General features: G+C 43.9%; 2 protein-coding genes across 2 annotated transcripts in view; one reads left to right on the forward strand and one right to left on the reverse strand.

The window, feature by feature from the left end:
- Positions 1-340: 340 nt before the first annotated feature.
- Positions 341-9,631, reverse strand: LOC128747515 (neutral cholesterol ester hydrolase 1-like). The gene is made up of 6 exons (XM_053845444.1): positions 9,517-9,631; positions 3,595-3,733; positions 2,035-2,254; positions 1,897-1,966; positions 1,385-1,553; positions 341-1,304 (listed from the first exon to the last, which is right to left on the reverse strand). The coding sequence occupies exons 2-6, from the start codon at positions 3,730-3,732 to the stop codon at positions 696-698; spliced, it is 1,206 nt and encodes a 401-aa protein (XP_053701419.1). The 5' UTR covers position 3,733; positions 9,517-9,631; the 3' UTR covers positions 341-695.
- Positions 9,632-14,385: 4,754 nt separating this feature from the next.
- ppp2r3a (protein phosphatase 2, regulatory subunit B'', alpha) overlaps positions 14,386-16,364 on the forward strand; it is a 46,768-nt gene continuing 44,789 nt past the window's right edge. Inside the window, exon 1 of the mRNA XM_053844823.1 lies at positions 14,386-14,570. The gene's annotated coding sequence lies outside the window, so the exon portion shown is untranslated. The remainder of the gene's footprint in view (positions 14,571-16,364) is intronic.

The following is a 16,364-nucleotide window of genomic DNA, read 5'->3' on the forward strand; positions in this document are numbered from 1 at the left end:
GGCCTCAAGTGGACAAAATGAAGTCTCACAGACGGATTCATGAGCCTTATCAAGTTTGAGAAAGGATAAATGTTTGTAAAAGTTGCTTGAAGTTCTTTGATATTCTTTGATATCCAGATGTCCATTTGGAGAAACTCCAAATGTTCTGTGGATTGCCTTAAAACTCACCTGTACTCTGCCTGTGGCCACAGGAGCTTCTCAAAGTTGATGTTGCTATGATAAACAAATGAAGTCTTCAGGAGTCAAATAAAAGATTGGCCTGTGTTTAATTACTTTGCATGAGAAAAGATGAGAACATGATCAACAAGGGTTGAGTCACGTCTTCTTAAAGGCTGCCATATGTCGTCACTCGACTATGTGATCCTGGCCTGAAGCAGGCACTCAGAAGGACACACAGAATGATGAAGTTTACCATTCCAAACTCGAGAGACCCTCAGGATAAAACTTTTAAACACACATTTTCATGTGTAAAATATTCTTCGTGTTCACAATCTTAGCAGACAAACAGACAATACGGCTGGTTGAAGCTGACAACATTGACTTTGTTTGGAAACTAGCTAAGTTCAGCTTCTGTTATGATCTGGTGAATTTGAGGGGTTTTAGTGGCGTCTGCAGGGCTGATCTGTCAACTGATGAGGAAAATAACGTTCCATGGTGACGTGGACAAACTGAACCTCTGGAGAAGCACAGACTTTCTACAGGTTGTTCTGCAGCCAGGTGATGTAGCTCTTCTCTGCTCTCTTTCCTACATCAAAGGACAGGGGGCCTTTGACAAAAGACAAGCAACCATGGAACCCGTCTTCCAAATATTCAGAGGTGACGGTGACGCCGGCGTCCTGCAGACGGCGAGCATACATGAGCCCATCGTCCCTGAGGATATCGTGCTCGGCCGTCAGGATGTACGCCAGAGGTGTTTTCGCCAGAACCTCGGAGCTAGCCAGCAGTGGCGAGGCCCGCACGTCCAGCAGGGCTGGGACTTCCTTCAGCAGAGAGCTCTTCTGCACTCTGACGGTCTTGTGGTTCTTCTTGAACTTGGCAGGCAGGAGAGAGGCCCAATCCACCCGAGCCCACATCTCCGGCGGGACCTTGTCAGCGGCGCTGTGATGGTTCTTCATCGCCGCCTGCTGCTTGGAGACACCCGCGCCCAGATACTGCAGCCAAAATTTGATCATGGCTGAACGGTAAGCAGGGGGGACATTATGGCTGTCCAGGTAGGAGGGCGTGTTGAAATCCAGAGCCTGGAGGGCCGGGTAGACCAGCGCCTGGAGTCTGAATTTCACCGTCACAGTGTCGTCCTGAGAAATCTGCAGCGACACAAGGACACTCCCCATGACTCAACTGTTACACGTGAGATTCAAACAGTAGATTTTCCTTTAACGTGTACCTCCTGAGCCACCGCGGCAGCAAGGTTCCCTCCAGCGCTGTCCCCGGCCACGCCCACACGATCGGGGTCAATCGAGTACTGAGCTAAAACTTCATGAGACAGAAGGTGCTTGGCAACAGCGAGGCAGTCCAAGTACGGCTCCGGGAAGACGACTGGATACAGACGATAACTGCGGGAAGAGTTTACACTCGTGGACAATTTAACTTGGACTCTCTCTCTGTGACTTGATAACTCGTGGAGTCTTCACTAACTGTGGTTGGAAAACAAATATTTTTGATCGCTGTGTTTGCCAAGAGTACTTTGAAGTTTTGACTAACCATCAAAACATTGGCAGGACGTTCCAATTCTTTGAAATTGTCGTCCATAAATATAACTACATAAATACAGTTAAAAAAATCAATGCATCTCTCTTCAATACTGAGCTCATAGCTCCTCATGCTACGTGTCATAACAACCATCACAATAACAAAATGTGTCTTGTTGTTGGATGAAAACAGAGTGTTTACACTCACTCTACAGAGACCACCACAGCGTTGAGCTCGTACGACATGGTCTGGCAGAGGTCGTTGAATGCGCCACTCTCTGAACACAGCAGGATGAGCATGTCACAGTAAATCCAACACCTGCTGAAAAAAGTATTGAATACTTACTGGCAGAGCCAATAGCCCAACCTCCCCCGTGGAAGAACATCACGGCCCTCCTCAGGTGACCCTCCCCTCCGCCAAGAGGTTCGTAGACTCGCACCGGGACGCCGGCTAAAGTGATGTCACTGAATTTCAATCCAGGCCGCGCGTTTGTGTCCGTAGGCACAAGGTGATTCAATAGAGTGGTATTAACACTGATCAAGCCCAGCCACTTGCTCATTGACTCCTGAGAAGACAGTAGTTAGAAAGAAACCACGGTGCCACAGTGGTAAATTTAACTGTCATTTCCCATTTTGGGGTAAATAAAGTAGCTAGTAACTAACCACAGACCATCTGTGACACCATGAGAGCAATGATTCAACCTCTTCATTGACGGAAATTTTACTAAATAAGTCACGTTCATCAAATACAAATACAATACTTTGATCCAGATGTTGTAAGTAGCCGGTAAGAGCTGGCTCCAAGTAAGTTAAGGCACAGAAAGAAAAGACAACCTCCAGCGCTGTTGAAAACATGATGGTTTCCTCCACTTTATTCCCAGCGAATGGAGTTAGAGTAAATATACATTTTGCTCGGCCCGGGACTGGGACAGTGTTTGATGTTGCCTGATCGTGCAGAACAATAGATCTAGAAGGAAAGCTGAAGGTGCAGCCTTCACGCACTCATGGACCCTCAATTTCCTCTTCTAAACATCATGACCAACGCTGCAGCAGGGCAAGATTGATCAAATCTGCTGTGTCACCAGAGTCCAGGGTCCAAAACTGTATCATTGTTGAATTCGGTCAAAGTGTGGTTAACTAGTTACCTGGTTTCCTACAGCTCAGCTCTAAACATTGTCTTGACAGTCAAAAATGGGTCTACTCCACCCACACTTTGTCCAGAAACCTCAAAATTGTTCACATTTTGTGACATGATAAAAGCATAAAATTCACTTCTTGTCCGTCCAGGTAAATACTTACTTGTCTAAAAGTAGCAAATGGTTAAAGACTAACTCAAATAACTGTTGTGAGCCCTCACTAACTCCTCAGTTTCCATGTTGAAATTTTTATGCAGATGGGCTTGAGCGCTCTTCTACGTTGCGGGAATATGACAGCGCCACCCACAGGTTTGGAATAAGCACTACAACGCTGTGGACCACTACATTTATGATCTTTCATGAATAAAAAAAAACTCACTTCATTGTTATGACGATGTAACAACGAGCTCTGCATGATTCGACATTAAATCCCTGTCATTAAATCCATGTGCCTACATGATGTTGAGCTATGATTCAGAGATATCTATCTCACTGGTAATACGACCTGCTCATCTGAAATACTGTCATATATTGCACTCAACTGCACCCACAGAAACCTGTTCTACCAGGAACCAGGAGTTCTTCTGACTCACGTTTACGGCTGCTCCAATAAGCCGGTGAAGTTGAGCAAATGTAATCTCGTAAATGCATATGCATGTTCTTAGGATTCAGAAACTCGCAGCCGCATATGAACTTCAGTATATTGCCTTGGAATCTATAGGATGTGACACACCATCGGAAGAGTGTTTCTAAATCACTGATGCTCTCACCACATGCCTGATGGTCCGTAATGAAGCGTCCAACATCATGAGTCTCCATGGCTCCTGGATGTTGACAGGTATCGGGGTGTAGAGGTAGTAAGCAGCTGACAGCGTCAGGAGGAGGAGGACCGCGCCGAGCATCGCCATCCTGCAGAAAAGCAGCGAGTGACTGGAGTGGAATGAGTAATCTCAGTGCTTCAAGACATGGCAAGCAGCCTCCAAAATAAAAGCATACAAACATTCCGGTACCAGTCTTTGAAACAAGTTATGCTTCAATTAGGAAAAGAAAATTCGGTTAAATTCATGTTTCCATATACTCAGTGCACACTAGATCAGATTTTTTTCAGTGCGTATTCAATATTATTCTGAAAATAGTTTGTCTGTATATAAATCAGCACGTACCAAAACACTGTACTCTCTTTTTGGGAGGGTTGTACCACTGTGATGTCTCCCTCAAAACTAACCCTCCTGTCCTGAGTTTTGTTTATTGACTTCCCACTCTGATGTGTTTCTTTGTTTCCAGAGTGGCACTTGAGAGCATCCGGTGGGTCTCTCTGATGGAGCTCTGAAGCTTTCGTCCCAGAAGAAAAACTAGCTTGTTGGGCACAGCAATATTTTCCCAAAAAGCCTTATATATATTTTTGGTTTTGGTAACTCTTGTTGGAAAGATAATAAACAATAATATAATAATAAACAATAAACATAATAAACAAATGTCAATGAAGCATTCAAATACATAAATACATCATAAATATAAATAAATAAATAAAAAACTTTTCTGGCAAGGTAGTTAAGGGTTAAAGTCCGCTGGATCTCATGATGCACGTTTGACACTTCATGTTAATAATAAAATAATATAACATATAATAAAATAATATTATTATAATAATAAAATATAATTGAAATAGATTTTTAATATATGTTTATGGAAATATTTTATGAGGCATGTTGTTGACTATTTTCGGCTATTGTGGCAGTGGATCATTCTTCTAGGGCTGTGGAGGTTAAAAACCTGCCGTCCAACATGACTGTTCTTGAGCTCCTCACTTTTATGGAGAAACTCCAAATGTTCTGTATGTTTTGTGGATTGCCTTAAGACTGGCCTGTACTCTTCCTGTGACTGACGTTCCTCAGATATAAAGCTCATATCCATGGGACAGAATCGCCTCACTTGACTTGCAGTCACCGGTATTAACCAATGAGACTGGCAGCTGTCATATGAGGACATCATCCACGATCCATATAAAAGCCAGGAAGCAGATGTTCCGAAGACAAACACTCTAGATAATCTGTGTTATTATTAGGTGTTGTGCTGTTTATTAAACATTAAGTGTTGGTTTGATTGACTTTCTTATCTGAAATAAAAATGTTAAATCCTCAATCTGTTCGATGTATCAGCATCTAAATTATTATTATTCTTGTATTACTATGTTCTTTAATCAGTTTAACTTGTTGCCGGTTTTGCTCATAAATTGTAATAGATTGTGGCATCTTAGTAGAACATCTGAAGGGATAGGCATCTCCTCATCACTGCTCAAACTAGAGGCCGCCAAACTGCATCTGGCCTGGGGCCATCGGATGATAGTCACCGAATTATCCCATGTGTATGTGCACAAGTAAATTATGGCCCTCAAGGCAGCTCAGGCAGAATAATCCTGTTCACGAAGCGTCTTCCCACCAACGTCTGTCAACAGCTGCGAGAGGTAAACACACAAACACCGCCCAATATGCATTTCTGTCTTACTTCCAGCATTTAATCGGATTAAAGGGGAGAGAAATTCTGTCAGCTGGAAATCTTCAGACCGTGTTCCGCCTGTTCCAAGACTCCTCCCAGCCTTATGATCGTGTGTTTCATTCCACTCAGCCAGACAAATAACCCACCTATATATAAAAACATTTTAAGACAAATGTAAAGGTTCTCCTTGTATAATCCTCAAACCAAGGGCTAATAATCACGAAAAATATGAACACAGTTCAGACACATTAACCATTAATAAACAAATTACTTGCCAATTTATTGTACGTTGTTGTTCAGATTCAACTTTCGCTGTCAATTCCTGGGTGAAATATAGTAAGGTTTAGCAAAACGTTATTACTCAATAATGATAAAATCTTGTTTAATTTGTTGCTATAATTTGTGTATTTATGGGAATATATCTCCTTGAGAGCAATCCTTTTTTTCAATGGAAATCTACGGCGAGATACAAAATGGAGCACACCTCAACAGTGGTGACAGTGCTACCAGCATCCTGCAGGGAGGAGGAGTTGACCAGCCCTCGGACCATCGTCCAGGACGTCAATTCTTGACGGTATTCTGATCCTTTGAAGGTTATCGGAAGGTCACTAACTGATGGAAAACGATTGTGTTGTGTACTTGAATTGATTAAAATGGTCGTTTTTTTTGTTATTTCATATATATTTCATATATTTAGATTTGAAAATATTACAAATTATGGTTACTTTATACTTAATTTGTTCCCGCTTATTATTTAATCAATTTAGTTAATTAATTAATTTGAAATAAATGCTTTTTGTATTAATGTTTTTTTGTAATAAAAGTTTTTTGTATCTATTTTTATTTGTTAGTAAAATAAATAAGCCTCAGCTCATATTTTTAAAAATACCCAAAGCACTTTTTGACGGCGGTTAACGTTCAGATCAGACACAGTAGTAATTCATATATCTGGTCACAGGGTGACGCTCTAAGCCTTCATTCGACTGCTGCTCTTCAGAGTCGGTGAAGTTCAGAATGAAGCCCCACTGAAGTCTGGGACGTCATGTGATCACGTGGGTTCAGGCTGTGGGTATAGAGAGACCAGAAGACTAGAATAAGAAGGTTGACTGTAAACAAACGCCTCACTTGACCCTGCCAGCTGGTTGTGTCCCAGAAATGTTGAGTGGAGTTCGTACCTCGTTTTCATTTCCTCGCTGCTGACCCTGGAATGTGACCTTTTTGACCTGAGCAACATGTGTGACATCACAGTGGACTAATAACATCGGGACCAAACTGACCCAAAGTGCTCAGTGAGCAGAGGGAGACTGCAAGCGATGGCTTTTATCGCCTCTGGTTTCATTTTTTTTATTCAGAAATTGAATTTAACTTGTTCATATTCATTGCTGGGAAACAATATTTTACTGGTGAATGTCTCAATGCAGTGTTTCAGATCCTCAAATGTAAATGTCTCACTCCTGGGAAGCATCTCTGCCGCTCATGTTTTCTCCATGTGTGGACATAATCACGGGTCTGGCTCGTCGGAGTCCTGACGCCTTGGATTTCAATCACTTTGTTTGTCGTTTGTTCTCAGATTTCTCGGGATCAAGTCGCGATGTGTTTGTTGTTGAGTTCTTGTAGCCTGCTCCACTGGCTCTGACAGGTTCTTTTATGTGACTCTTGACTGAATAAATCTGGCGGTAATCAAGCCTGGGAGTGGCGGTGGAACTGAACCCAAAAACTGTGGTTTAAAACACACAATTCAGCTCTTACTTTTTTATGTGGAGCCAGAAATGTTCAGATTTTTTGCTTGTTCTAAATAAAATCCTCATTTAGAAACTGTGATAACTGTGCTTTAAGTCAGGAAGCAGGCCAACACCAAACTGCCATTAATGCAAACCATAGTTTGTTTTCAACTGTGGACTTTCTGACCTTTCATCCAATCGCTGCTAGTGCGACCCCAGCTGCCCCTGCTGGTGACACTTCCTGGCGTTTTGCAGTCATTTAAAAATCCTAACTGAGGGTAAGAGTTTCACAGATGCCGTCCCTGCTCACTTTCCAGAAGCTCCTTCCATACAAGAGCGTCAGCAGAATACCAAAATTGTAAATGATCATTTGATATATGGGAGTGTGTGTGCGTGCGTGTGTGTGTGTGTGTGTGTGAAGAAGTGTGCATTAAAATTCCCTCTTCCTACTCCTCCCCCCCGCCGTGACTGGCGTCTCCCTCCGGTCTGTGGTATGGAGGGCACAGCGAGGGCCTCTCCTGTGTCGCTGGCTGGAATTACACTTATGGTCATTTAACATGAGGCTGAAATTAAGGTTTCACATTCCAGCACTGTTGTCTTCTTTTCCATCCCCTTTAGCTTCCGAAAAATGATCTTCTTTTTTTTTTTTTTTTTTTTTTTTTTTTAAAGGATAAGTCACTAACTTCCTCAGAATGAAATGCCAGCACGTACACTGTGAGGAGGAAGGAGAAGATGACAAGCACAAGGTTCGAGGGATGTCGCGAAACTCAACAAAGTTCAAAAGGAAATTCTCCATTGAAAAGAGTAGCAGTCCCCACTTGAGATGGTCCCAGTGGTTCCACACCAAACAGAGGAAGTCAGAGTCAGATGACAAAAGGTGGCTCAGGTCAGATGCTAGCTTCATGAATAAGATGGAATATTTGGGAGGACGTGGGTGAACGTGTGAGGCATCACTTCACTTCAAAGCAGGGCACTAATGCCTGTTCTAAAACCAAGCACATCCCTAACCATCATTCTGTTCAGTTTACTTCCATCAGAGATTTGTCTCTGGGGCGTTCGGTTCCTGCTCTATCAACCAGAGGTTTTTAACTCATTACAGTTGAACCTATTCTGAAGGTAAAACTACAGTATTCTGGCCATTGGTGGGGGTGAAACTGGACTCCATAGGTTGGATGGTTATGGAGAGAAGGATGCTCCTGAAACTAGGAAGCATCCTGGACAACATCACCCACCCCCTCAGCTCCTGGTCCAATACAGAAGCACACAGATTTTTTTTTCCTTGTTGTGTACAGAGCATGTTATGAACAGAATTTCCCTCCAGATTAATAAAGTTTTCTGATTCTGATTTATTTAGGTGCTACTGTCAAATCTGTTGAGTGTCACTTCATTTCCAGAAGGACTGTACACAAGCGCGGACCATGGCATGTATTTTGGTCTCCTGGAATGTGATGGACGGCACTTCACTCAATATTCTTGGGTCTATTTCTGTAAAAGCAAAAACCTGTTGTTTCTGGACCATCTGTCGGAGAAGTTAGCGGAGCAGTGACTGGGCTCTCCACACTGCGAGGCTGCTGTCCGACGTTAGGGCTCAAAATGTCCCTCCTGCCACCTGATGCTTCCTTGTCGGGTTATTTTTTTTGATGTACTAAATGCTGCTTCACACTGAAAGGTCTGTTTGGGTTGAAAAGTCCAGTTCATTTGAGGGCAAGGGGAAGTCTTTTTGACCGTTGCTAGTCAAAATGAAAAGTCCAACCATTGGTTTCAGTTTCAGAGAGCAGCGGTTTATCTCAACCTCCCCCTTCAATTGGAAGGTGTCAAGGATTTTGGTGAGCTTTCTGACATCTCCATCCTACCTACCTAACATAAGTGAAAGCTCTGCTGCCAAACATGGCCAGTGTCTGCGCACAACTGTTCTGCCCAGGGCCGCATCAGCACCCCGTCCCTTGGCACTTACTCTCATGTCTCCTTCCACAGTTTAGAAAACCGAACAGCCTCTCACTGCTAAAGAGAGGTTGTCTGCATGCCTCTGGCTTGACCTTTAACCTACGCATGGATGTTGACAGTAATGTCGTGTTCTTCTGCTTCTATAATGCAAAGAGTGACGCACAAACGCTCGGCGACGTAAAACTTCAAAAGAGGCAATTAAAAATGCACTGAAGAACATGCATATAAACACTCTTGACCCCCAGTTACCTTCTCCACCAGCCCCCTCTCTCTGCCCCCTCCCAAGGGCATGTTTCTTTCTTAAACGCAAACCTGATGTTAACAAATCCCCCGTCTCCTCCCTGGGCCCTTCACTCCCTCAGATGTGAGGTTGTTAAATGCACTTTCACACTCCTCCCTTGGCCCTCAGCTGCTGCACACTGACCAGGATGGGAGACAGCTGTTGTGTTTGGGAGACGCTTGAGTGATACAGTGGCGTCCAGAAATGATGCAAGAATTCACTGTGGAATCTGGGTGGAAGTTGCGACTCACCTCTCTGTAGAAAAAGGTCCTTCAATCCTGTACAACCTGCTGCTGCTCCAATAAAACCATGTACGGATCGGAGGTTCCAAAAGTTAAGAGAAGAGCTGAAATGCAAAAAAGTGCAGTTAAACACAAAAGAGAGCAAGTGAGGCACTGAATCGTCTCTTAGTCAGTGAAATATAAAGGACCACCACCATCGAAGGTTTTTTCGGCAACACAGAATGTGGTATAAACAACTGGCACACCTTCTTTATATAGTTCTGACCAAAACAAGTTATGAGTGATAACACGCTTGTTTTTACCTGAGCGACACCCTGGTTCTACAGCCATAGGGACATTCAGTTATCCTCAGGTTTCCCTGCAGTTTATGACGTCCATCTACAAAACCCACAAATGCGGAGGAGGGCGGACCTTTGTCTGGATAACGGAGGGTATCATTGAAGTCGAGTGGTAATGCGATGCCACAGTTACTGCATTTCATCAGAGTGCGTCACTCTCTTTATCTTTCACTTCTCTATTCCTCCACCGTCTTGGTTTGTTCTACTGCTGAAACTCCCCGAACTGCAGGACAGTCAGATCATTTTCCTTGACATGACTTTGTTTTTTCCGATCACCAAAGCAGTTTCTGTGAAGCTACTTGTGATACTTAAATGTTTTGAAGAGTGTGTGGAGAATAACAGATTTTTGTTGAATTTGAAAGGTAAAAAATGGGTTTTGGTCAGGGGTTCTCTGATTTAATGTGACAAGTTTGAGTCTTAAAATGTTCAAGCGCACCTTGAAGACAATTGTGCTGTCATGCTGAGAATGCAAAACTGCCTGACCAGAAGTATTGGTCACCAAAGCAAACTGCCCCAGAAGGATCCCAAAATGAACAAATGTTAGAGAGGAACTACGTATTGCGCGACAAGCTGTTGCACTAGAATATGGAAGTGGGGGATGTGACAGGTTGGTCGCCTTTAATGCTGAAGAATCTGAAGTCCTCTGAAGGACCTGATGGACACAGAGACGGCGGCACCCAAGTCTGCTTTTGCTTCAACCGGCTCCACAGAAGAAAGACCAGATAAAGGGGGGTCCACATCAGACTGACCTACTCTTTCAATGTGAACTAGCTTCTACTGTAATCTCTGTAGAAGTTGAGCATCAACCCAGTGAAACAGTGTTCAAGTGTGAAACTGAAGGCTGACTTCTATGAAGATGTTTTCCTTCACCTTACAGACATCCTTCTGTACCGCTCACACAAACCTGCAGTCATGTGACGTGTGCCTTGTGAGAGTTGATGTTGTTACAGGAGACACATTCCTGGAGGATTCAGTGCTCCCAACCAAATCCATCACCATCCGTCCTTCATCAGGAGGCGCACTCGCTCATCTGCAGTGGTAACTTCACACCAAGGCTGATGCAATAATACCCAGCCTTGTTAGCGTTCATGCAGCAGCGATATGTTGGTCCCACTTGAGGAACATTTTCGGCCTGGACCGATGTTGCCCTTGACGTTTCATCTCTTCTGCATATTCGGGTGTGGCTTGTAGTAGCATAGTACTGTGGTCTATTTCAAAACGGAGTCCTCTGACCCAAATTAAACAGAAGGTTTCCACCGTTTCCTCCTTAATATGACTTGACTATGACCAGGCTTACTGAAGTAAGTCATGTATGATGCTTCTCCCATGCAGTACAACACTATTACCCCAGGACTGATGTTTCAGATGCTGAGCGGTGCTTCACTGTTTGCTTGCAAGCGACCCTGAGGTGTGTCACCAACAACATTGGACCGGACATTATTGGAATTAAAAAAAAACATGAAAACATGAAGAGCATCCTTTAGTGAGTGCTCAGCTTTACGGGTCATTGGTTCGACTCCAGTTTCAGGAACCTTGTGGGTTGAGTGAACAGGTTCACTTGGGTTATCTCCAGGCACTCCGGTTCCCTCCTACAGAGCGAAAACAAACGGGGGTGAATTGGCAACTCTATGCTTGTTGCTGAGTTTGTTTGAGTCTATATCTACTGTGCGACAGGCTGTTCAGGGTGTCCCCTGCTGCGCTCCCCAAGTTGTAAACAGATGCGAATGTGACTGACTATTGCCTTTTTTAACGTTCATTATTTGTATCCTTCGATCACTCTTTAGACTGCAGCTACCTGAGAATAGAAGGCAGTGAAGTTTGAGTTTATCCAAGTACAATATACTGATACATAAACCATGAGAACATAGATAATCATAATTTTGTTGTTGTCATAGCGAACCCAAAACTCTTCACTTCCAGACGACACTAGCGGCTCTGCTGCGAGGTTACGCTGGGTCAAGCTAAAATAGTACAATAAGCATAATTCCAGCTGACTGTCGAAATAACCAGTTCCATCTCTCATCCAAATTAGAGGGCTTTTATTACTGAGGTTAGCCGTCCTGGGGCCTGAGAGACGGAAAACCAATCCAGCATGTTGAAGCAGACTATTAATGACCTCGCTGGTCATTATTATAAAAAAGTTTGACTAAGTACTGTCACTGAGGCCATGTCATTACTGGATCTTAAACTTCAGTAGAAACTTCAGCTGGATGGAGATTGGACCATCACAGGGGCCTTTCCAGAGAGAGGAGGGGAAAGTTCTGGTTTAGGATGAACTGCAAGGCGTCCTATATTCCTTCCAGTGAGACACTAGTAATTCTCATGCAGGATTCCATTGCACCACTGAGGGGATGCCAAATGTGTGGAGAAACCAATACGAAGCTTGGAGGAGCCCACGGAAGTAGACCCTCATTTAGTTCAGTGTATGAGCCCTGCATTAGATTCATTGGCAAATTTCTAGAGCCGACCATGGAGGGTCAGGATTACTTGTCTTCAGCCCATCCTCAGCATTCCAGCAGGCTATAACTTTCATTGTAGTAAGAGTCAGATCCCATCCAAAGCTGGTCCCCCATGTCTCCACTGAGAATTTCTGTTCAGTCTTCTAGCCTCTCTTCCTGAATGAACTGCTTTCCACAAGCTTCCACCTTTGTGGTGGAGTGTGAGCACCTCCACAAGCATTTTATAAGACTACAACACTTCTCTTCCTCCCAAAGAACAATCTTCCAAAAGAAAACCCACTAAGACCTGAGTCACAGGTAATCCTCATTAGGTCCCCCTCAGATGTGAGCCAGTAACCCAGGGTCAAAAGGCTCATAACTATAACATGTCTTCCACTGCGCCTCCTGTCTGACACCGTTCAACGAGTACAACCACACTCCTGCGGTGCACAGTTCACAACTGAAGCACTCAAGCTTTAAGCCAAATACCTTGTCTCCATAGAAACACAGATTTTGAGTCTAGATTTTGCTGAAATTATGTTTTTTTTTTTATCTGCACTGCTTTAATCGTTAAAAATTCATCCAAGCCACCAAAGGACGGCCTTTTATGTCAGCAGAACATTGTGTTGTCATTACGTTCACAGCTGGAAAGCTTTCTCCAGCTCACAATTTATAGTTGCTATATTATATTTGAACATATTTTTAATTTAGAACACAATAATAGTTATTTCTATAACCAAAACAAGTATGGAAAAATGGATTATCCAAGCATCTTGCAAACATTAATTACTTTAAAAATCGTGGGGGGAAATACAAATAAACAATATTGTATCAATACAGTTGATTTTCAGTATGCAGTGGTACCTCGGTTCTCTACCACAATCCGTTCCAGACGGCCGTTCGAGAAGCGAATTGTTGTTGAAATTTGAATCGATTTTTCCCATTACAATGAATGGAAAAAGAAATAATGCGTTCCAAGCCTTAAAATAGTCTTTAGTACGAGTGAATGTAGAGTGTCTGCTGCAGGTGCGCTGTTCCTCTATGTGTGTGGCCGCTGCATGTGGGAGGGGTTGCCGAGTGAGTGAGGTCTCTCCAGAAGTGAAGAGGTGCCCGGTGCGTGTCCAGCTCTGAATGTGCGCTTCTGTGCAGTTTGGCTGTGACAAAGTCATAAACCAAGTCACGCTCTGTCCCAGACTCGCCTCATCCCTGTCCCAGCTCCAGCCCACAACAGGACATCAAACCCTGGAGTGCTCCAGCACCTCCCCTGTGACACACCACGGTCCAGTGTGGAGACAGGAAAGGTTTTACACCTCAATATGAAGAAAAAACAGTCAGTAAATAACGGGACACGTCTGCATACAGAGGCTGCGTTATACACAATAACAAAACACGTCATGGGTCAGCTGATCGGTCCACGCACGTGATGTTTTTTCTGGCTTTTTTGGGGGGCGTTCAAGTTCTGGATTTTCATTCAAAATCCGAAGCAAAAAAATCTCGAAATTTTTCTTCAAACTTCGATTTGTTCGAATTTGGGGACGTTCGAAAACCGAGGCACCACTGTATATATATATATATATATTTAATTTACTTAATTTTACTTAATATAGAGTTAATAATAAATAATAAATCATTATTTTATGACACCTTTTGTTCGCAAAGATACAGTAGCAATTAAGTGAATAAATTAAGCTAAATCAAAAGATGAAATACTATATAATAAAAACGTTGTAAATAAAGTAAAATAATATAGCCTGGAATTACTTTTAGCAGTGAACATATACATAAAAGTAAATCATCATCACCATCATAGAAACCTGAAACTGCAACCTCAAAACACAAACATGTGGAACACATCACTTGTCAAGGGCCACAACTGGCCCCGGAGCCACGCTTTGCTGCAACAACTGATATTCACCCTGAATATAACGAAGGAATCCGTGAATGAAGCTATGCTCACTCGGTCTCCTGAAGCTGTGGAGAGTGGTGGTCTTCACGCCTGTTGTCAGGGGGAGCAGAGACAGAGAAGGAGCCTCTGCTGTCAGTCTCCACGAGGCCCCGCCCCTCCGCAACGTCTGCGGGAACTCCCCCTAACTTCCCCCGGCTCCTCTCTCGCCGCTCAGCTCAGTCTCTCCGTGAGCTGTCACCAGATTCCCACACAAACGAGGACCTGCGAGGAAGAACCAGCGAGCGTCGTTTCCCGCGAAGCCCTGTGTGATTCCTCCGCCTTCTGAGAGCTCGTCGTGACGGAGCCGGACGCGGCTGCTGCGGAGCAGAGGGAGCCCTGGAGGTAGATGGCTGTGGGAACTTTACCGGGTGTTTTCTCCACTCTCTCCTCAACCTTTCCTCCTCACAACACCAGAGAATGTTTCGGTCTTCATGTGGCTGAGTTCTGTCGCTAATACAGCCGCTATTTCCAGGGTTATCCGCCGAAATATTCCAAGTTGTCGGTGCTGAACATTCGGACCTGCAGCGAGGCAACTTTTGTTCCTATCGATTTTAGGATGATTGGTGACATCCTGTTCAAGATGCTCGCGAAAAGTTAAAGCCTCGAACCTGAATTCGCCTAAAATATCGAGTCAACTTTCTTTATAGTGATGTTTTGATCAAGATATGAGAATGTAAACACGGGCATAAAATGTATCATTTCAGAGGGAGCGCATCAAATAAATAATATGAGGTAAACAGTCATTTAAGGTGTAATAAAATCCCAGCAAACAAGCCTTTAAATCATGCCTGTAATGTAACAATACCCTCAGTACTTCTTCATCATCAGGTCGTGCATGTGTGTGTGTGTGTGTTCACATGTGTGTGTGGTGATATGTCAGATCCTCAGAGGTGGGGGTCAGTCACAGGGTCTCCCCTTTGGAATTCTCCTAGAATAGATTGGAGATACACACATACACACGCATCCTCAGCAATTTAGGAAACTTCTGACTGTAACTTTAGTGATTGTTTGTCATTGATTATTGAAATTTTCCGTCCAGTGACGTGAGGTCACTTTTTAGAGTGGAGAACAGAGGCTTCTATTGCTCTTCTCCTCTGGGCTGGTGCACGGATGAGTCAGAAAGATCTGACTGCTCTCTTTTCTGCTCAGTGGAAGCGTCTATACGCCGATGATGGATGTGTGTGTGCGTGAAAGGATCTTGTCTTAGTGTAACCCGAGCCTGGCTGGACACACTGACTCTTGGGCTGCCTGAACTGTGGGGAATGTGGAAGTCTGTGTGTGTGTGTGTGTGAAGGTCTGTGGCCCCCTTCTCACATGGTCACTTCCACACTCACCATCGGGTACAAGTTGGACTGAAAAGACATGTTTAAAAACACACATTTGCCACGAGGAAGGAGGTCAGATCTGATTCAGGTCGCAGGCTTGTGATGCTGAACGTCAGATGCAGACTGTCTGACTCCAGAAGGGAAGGATTTATAAACACGTGAGGAGGGTTTTAAAAGCCTAAACGTGTGTTTTAAATGTGACATATGGTTTGTACCATGAGGACTTCCATATATCATTCTTCAGTCTGAGCTGCTCTCCGAAGTGAAATGAAGCTAATTTCACATGTGCAAACATGCTGTTAAAGTGGCCCTATTGTGCTTTTACTTGCTAATAGTAGCCCATTTTGCCCGCTTATCCATCGTTGGGTCGAGGGGGCAGCAGCTTCAACAGGGAATGATCCTTCACAGTCCTTAAGTGGAAGTGTCCTCCTCGACTGGCGACAAGCTAACACTGTTGTTGCCAGTCAAACTTGACTACACAGTCGACTAAGACAACAGGACTGAGGTCCCTGACAGAACCCTGTCCCATTTCATGAGGACAAAAACTGAACTTCTGATTCAACCTTGACATCTGTATAAAGTACTTGCTTCACAGCCACTCTGCCGTAACCTGGCTCTCTGCGTCCCTGCTGCCGCTCAGGAGTCTTTCTCTTTGGTTTGAGCTAAAGGTGTATAACAAAGTTCTGAGTGATCGCCCTCATCTGACTCTTAAACATGCCAGATTTCATGCGTGAGTCAGACCAGTCCAAAAAGTGGGCGGGACCTAACGTCAACCTCTTGAATCGAAGACGATTTCCTCCTGTGAATAATT

This window comes from Synchiropus splendidus, chromosome 16, assembly GCF_027744825.2.
Source record: "Synchiropus splendidus isolate RoL2022-P1 chromosome 16, RoL_Sspl_1.0, whole genome shotgun sequence".
NCBI classification, from domain to species: Eukaryota; Metazoa; Chordata; class Actinopteri; order Syngnathiformes; family Callionymidae; genus Synchiropus; species Synchiropus splendidus.

Coding starts and splice junctions, on each gene's coding strand:
- LOC128747515 (XM_053845444.1), bottom strand. CDS start 3,732: ATGGCGATGCTCGGCGCGGTCCTCCTCCTCCTGACGCTGTCAGCTGCT. Junction 1,967..2,034: donor TTGGGCTATTGGCTCTGCCA/GTAAGTATTCAA, acceptor TGCTGTGTTCAG/AGAGTGGCGCATTCAACGAC. Junction 1,554..1,896: donor GCTGTGGTGGTCTCTGTAGA/GTGAGTGTAAAC, acceptor CTCTTCCCGCAG/TTATCGTCTGTATCCAGTCG.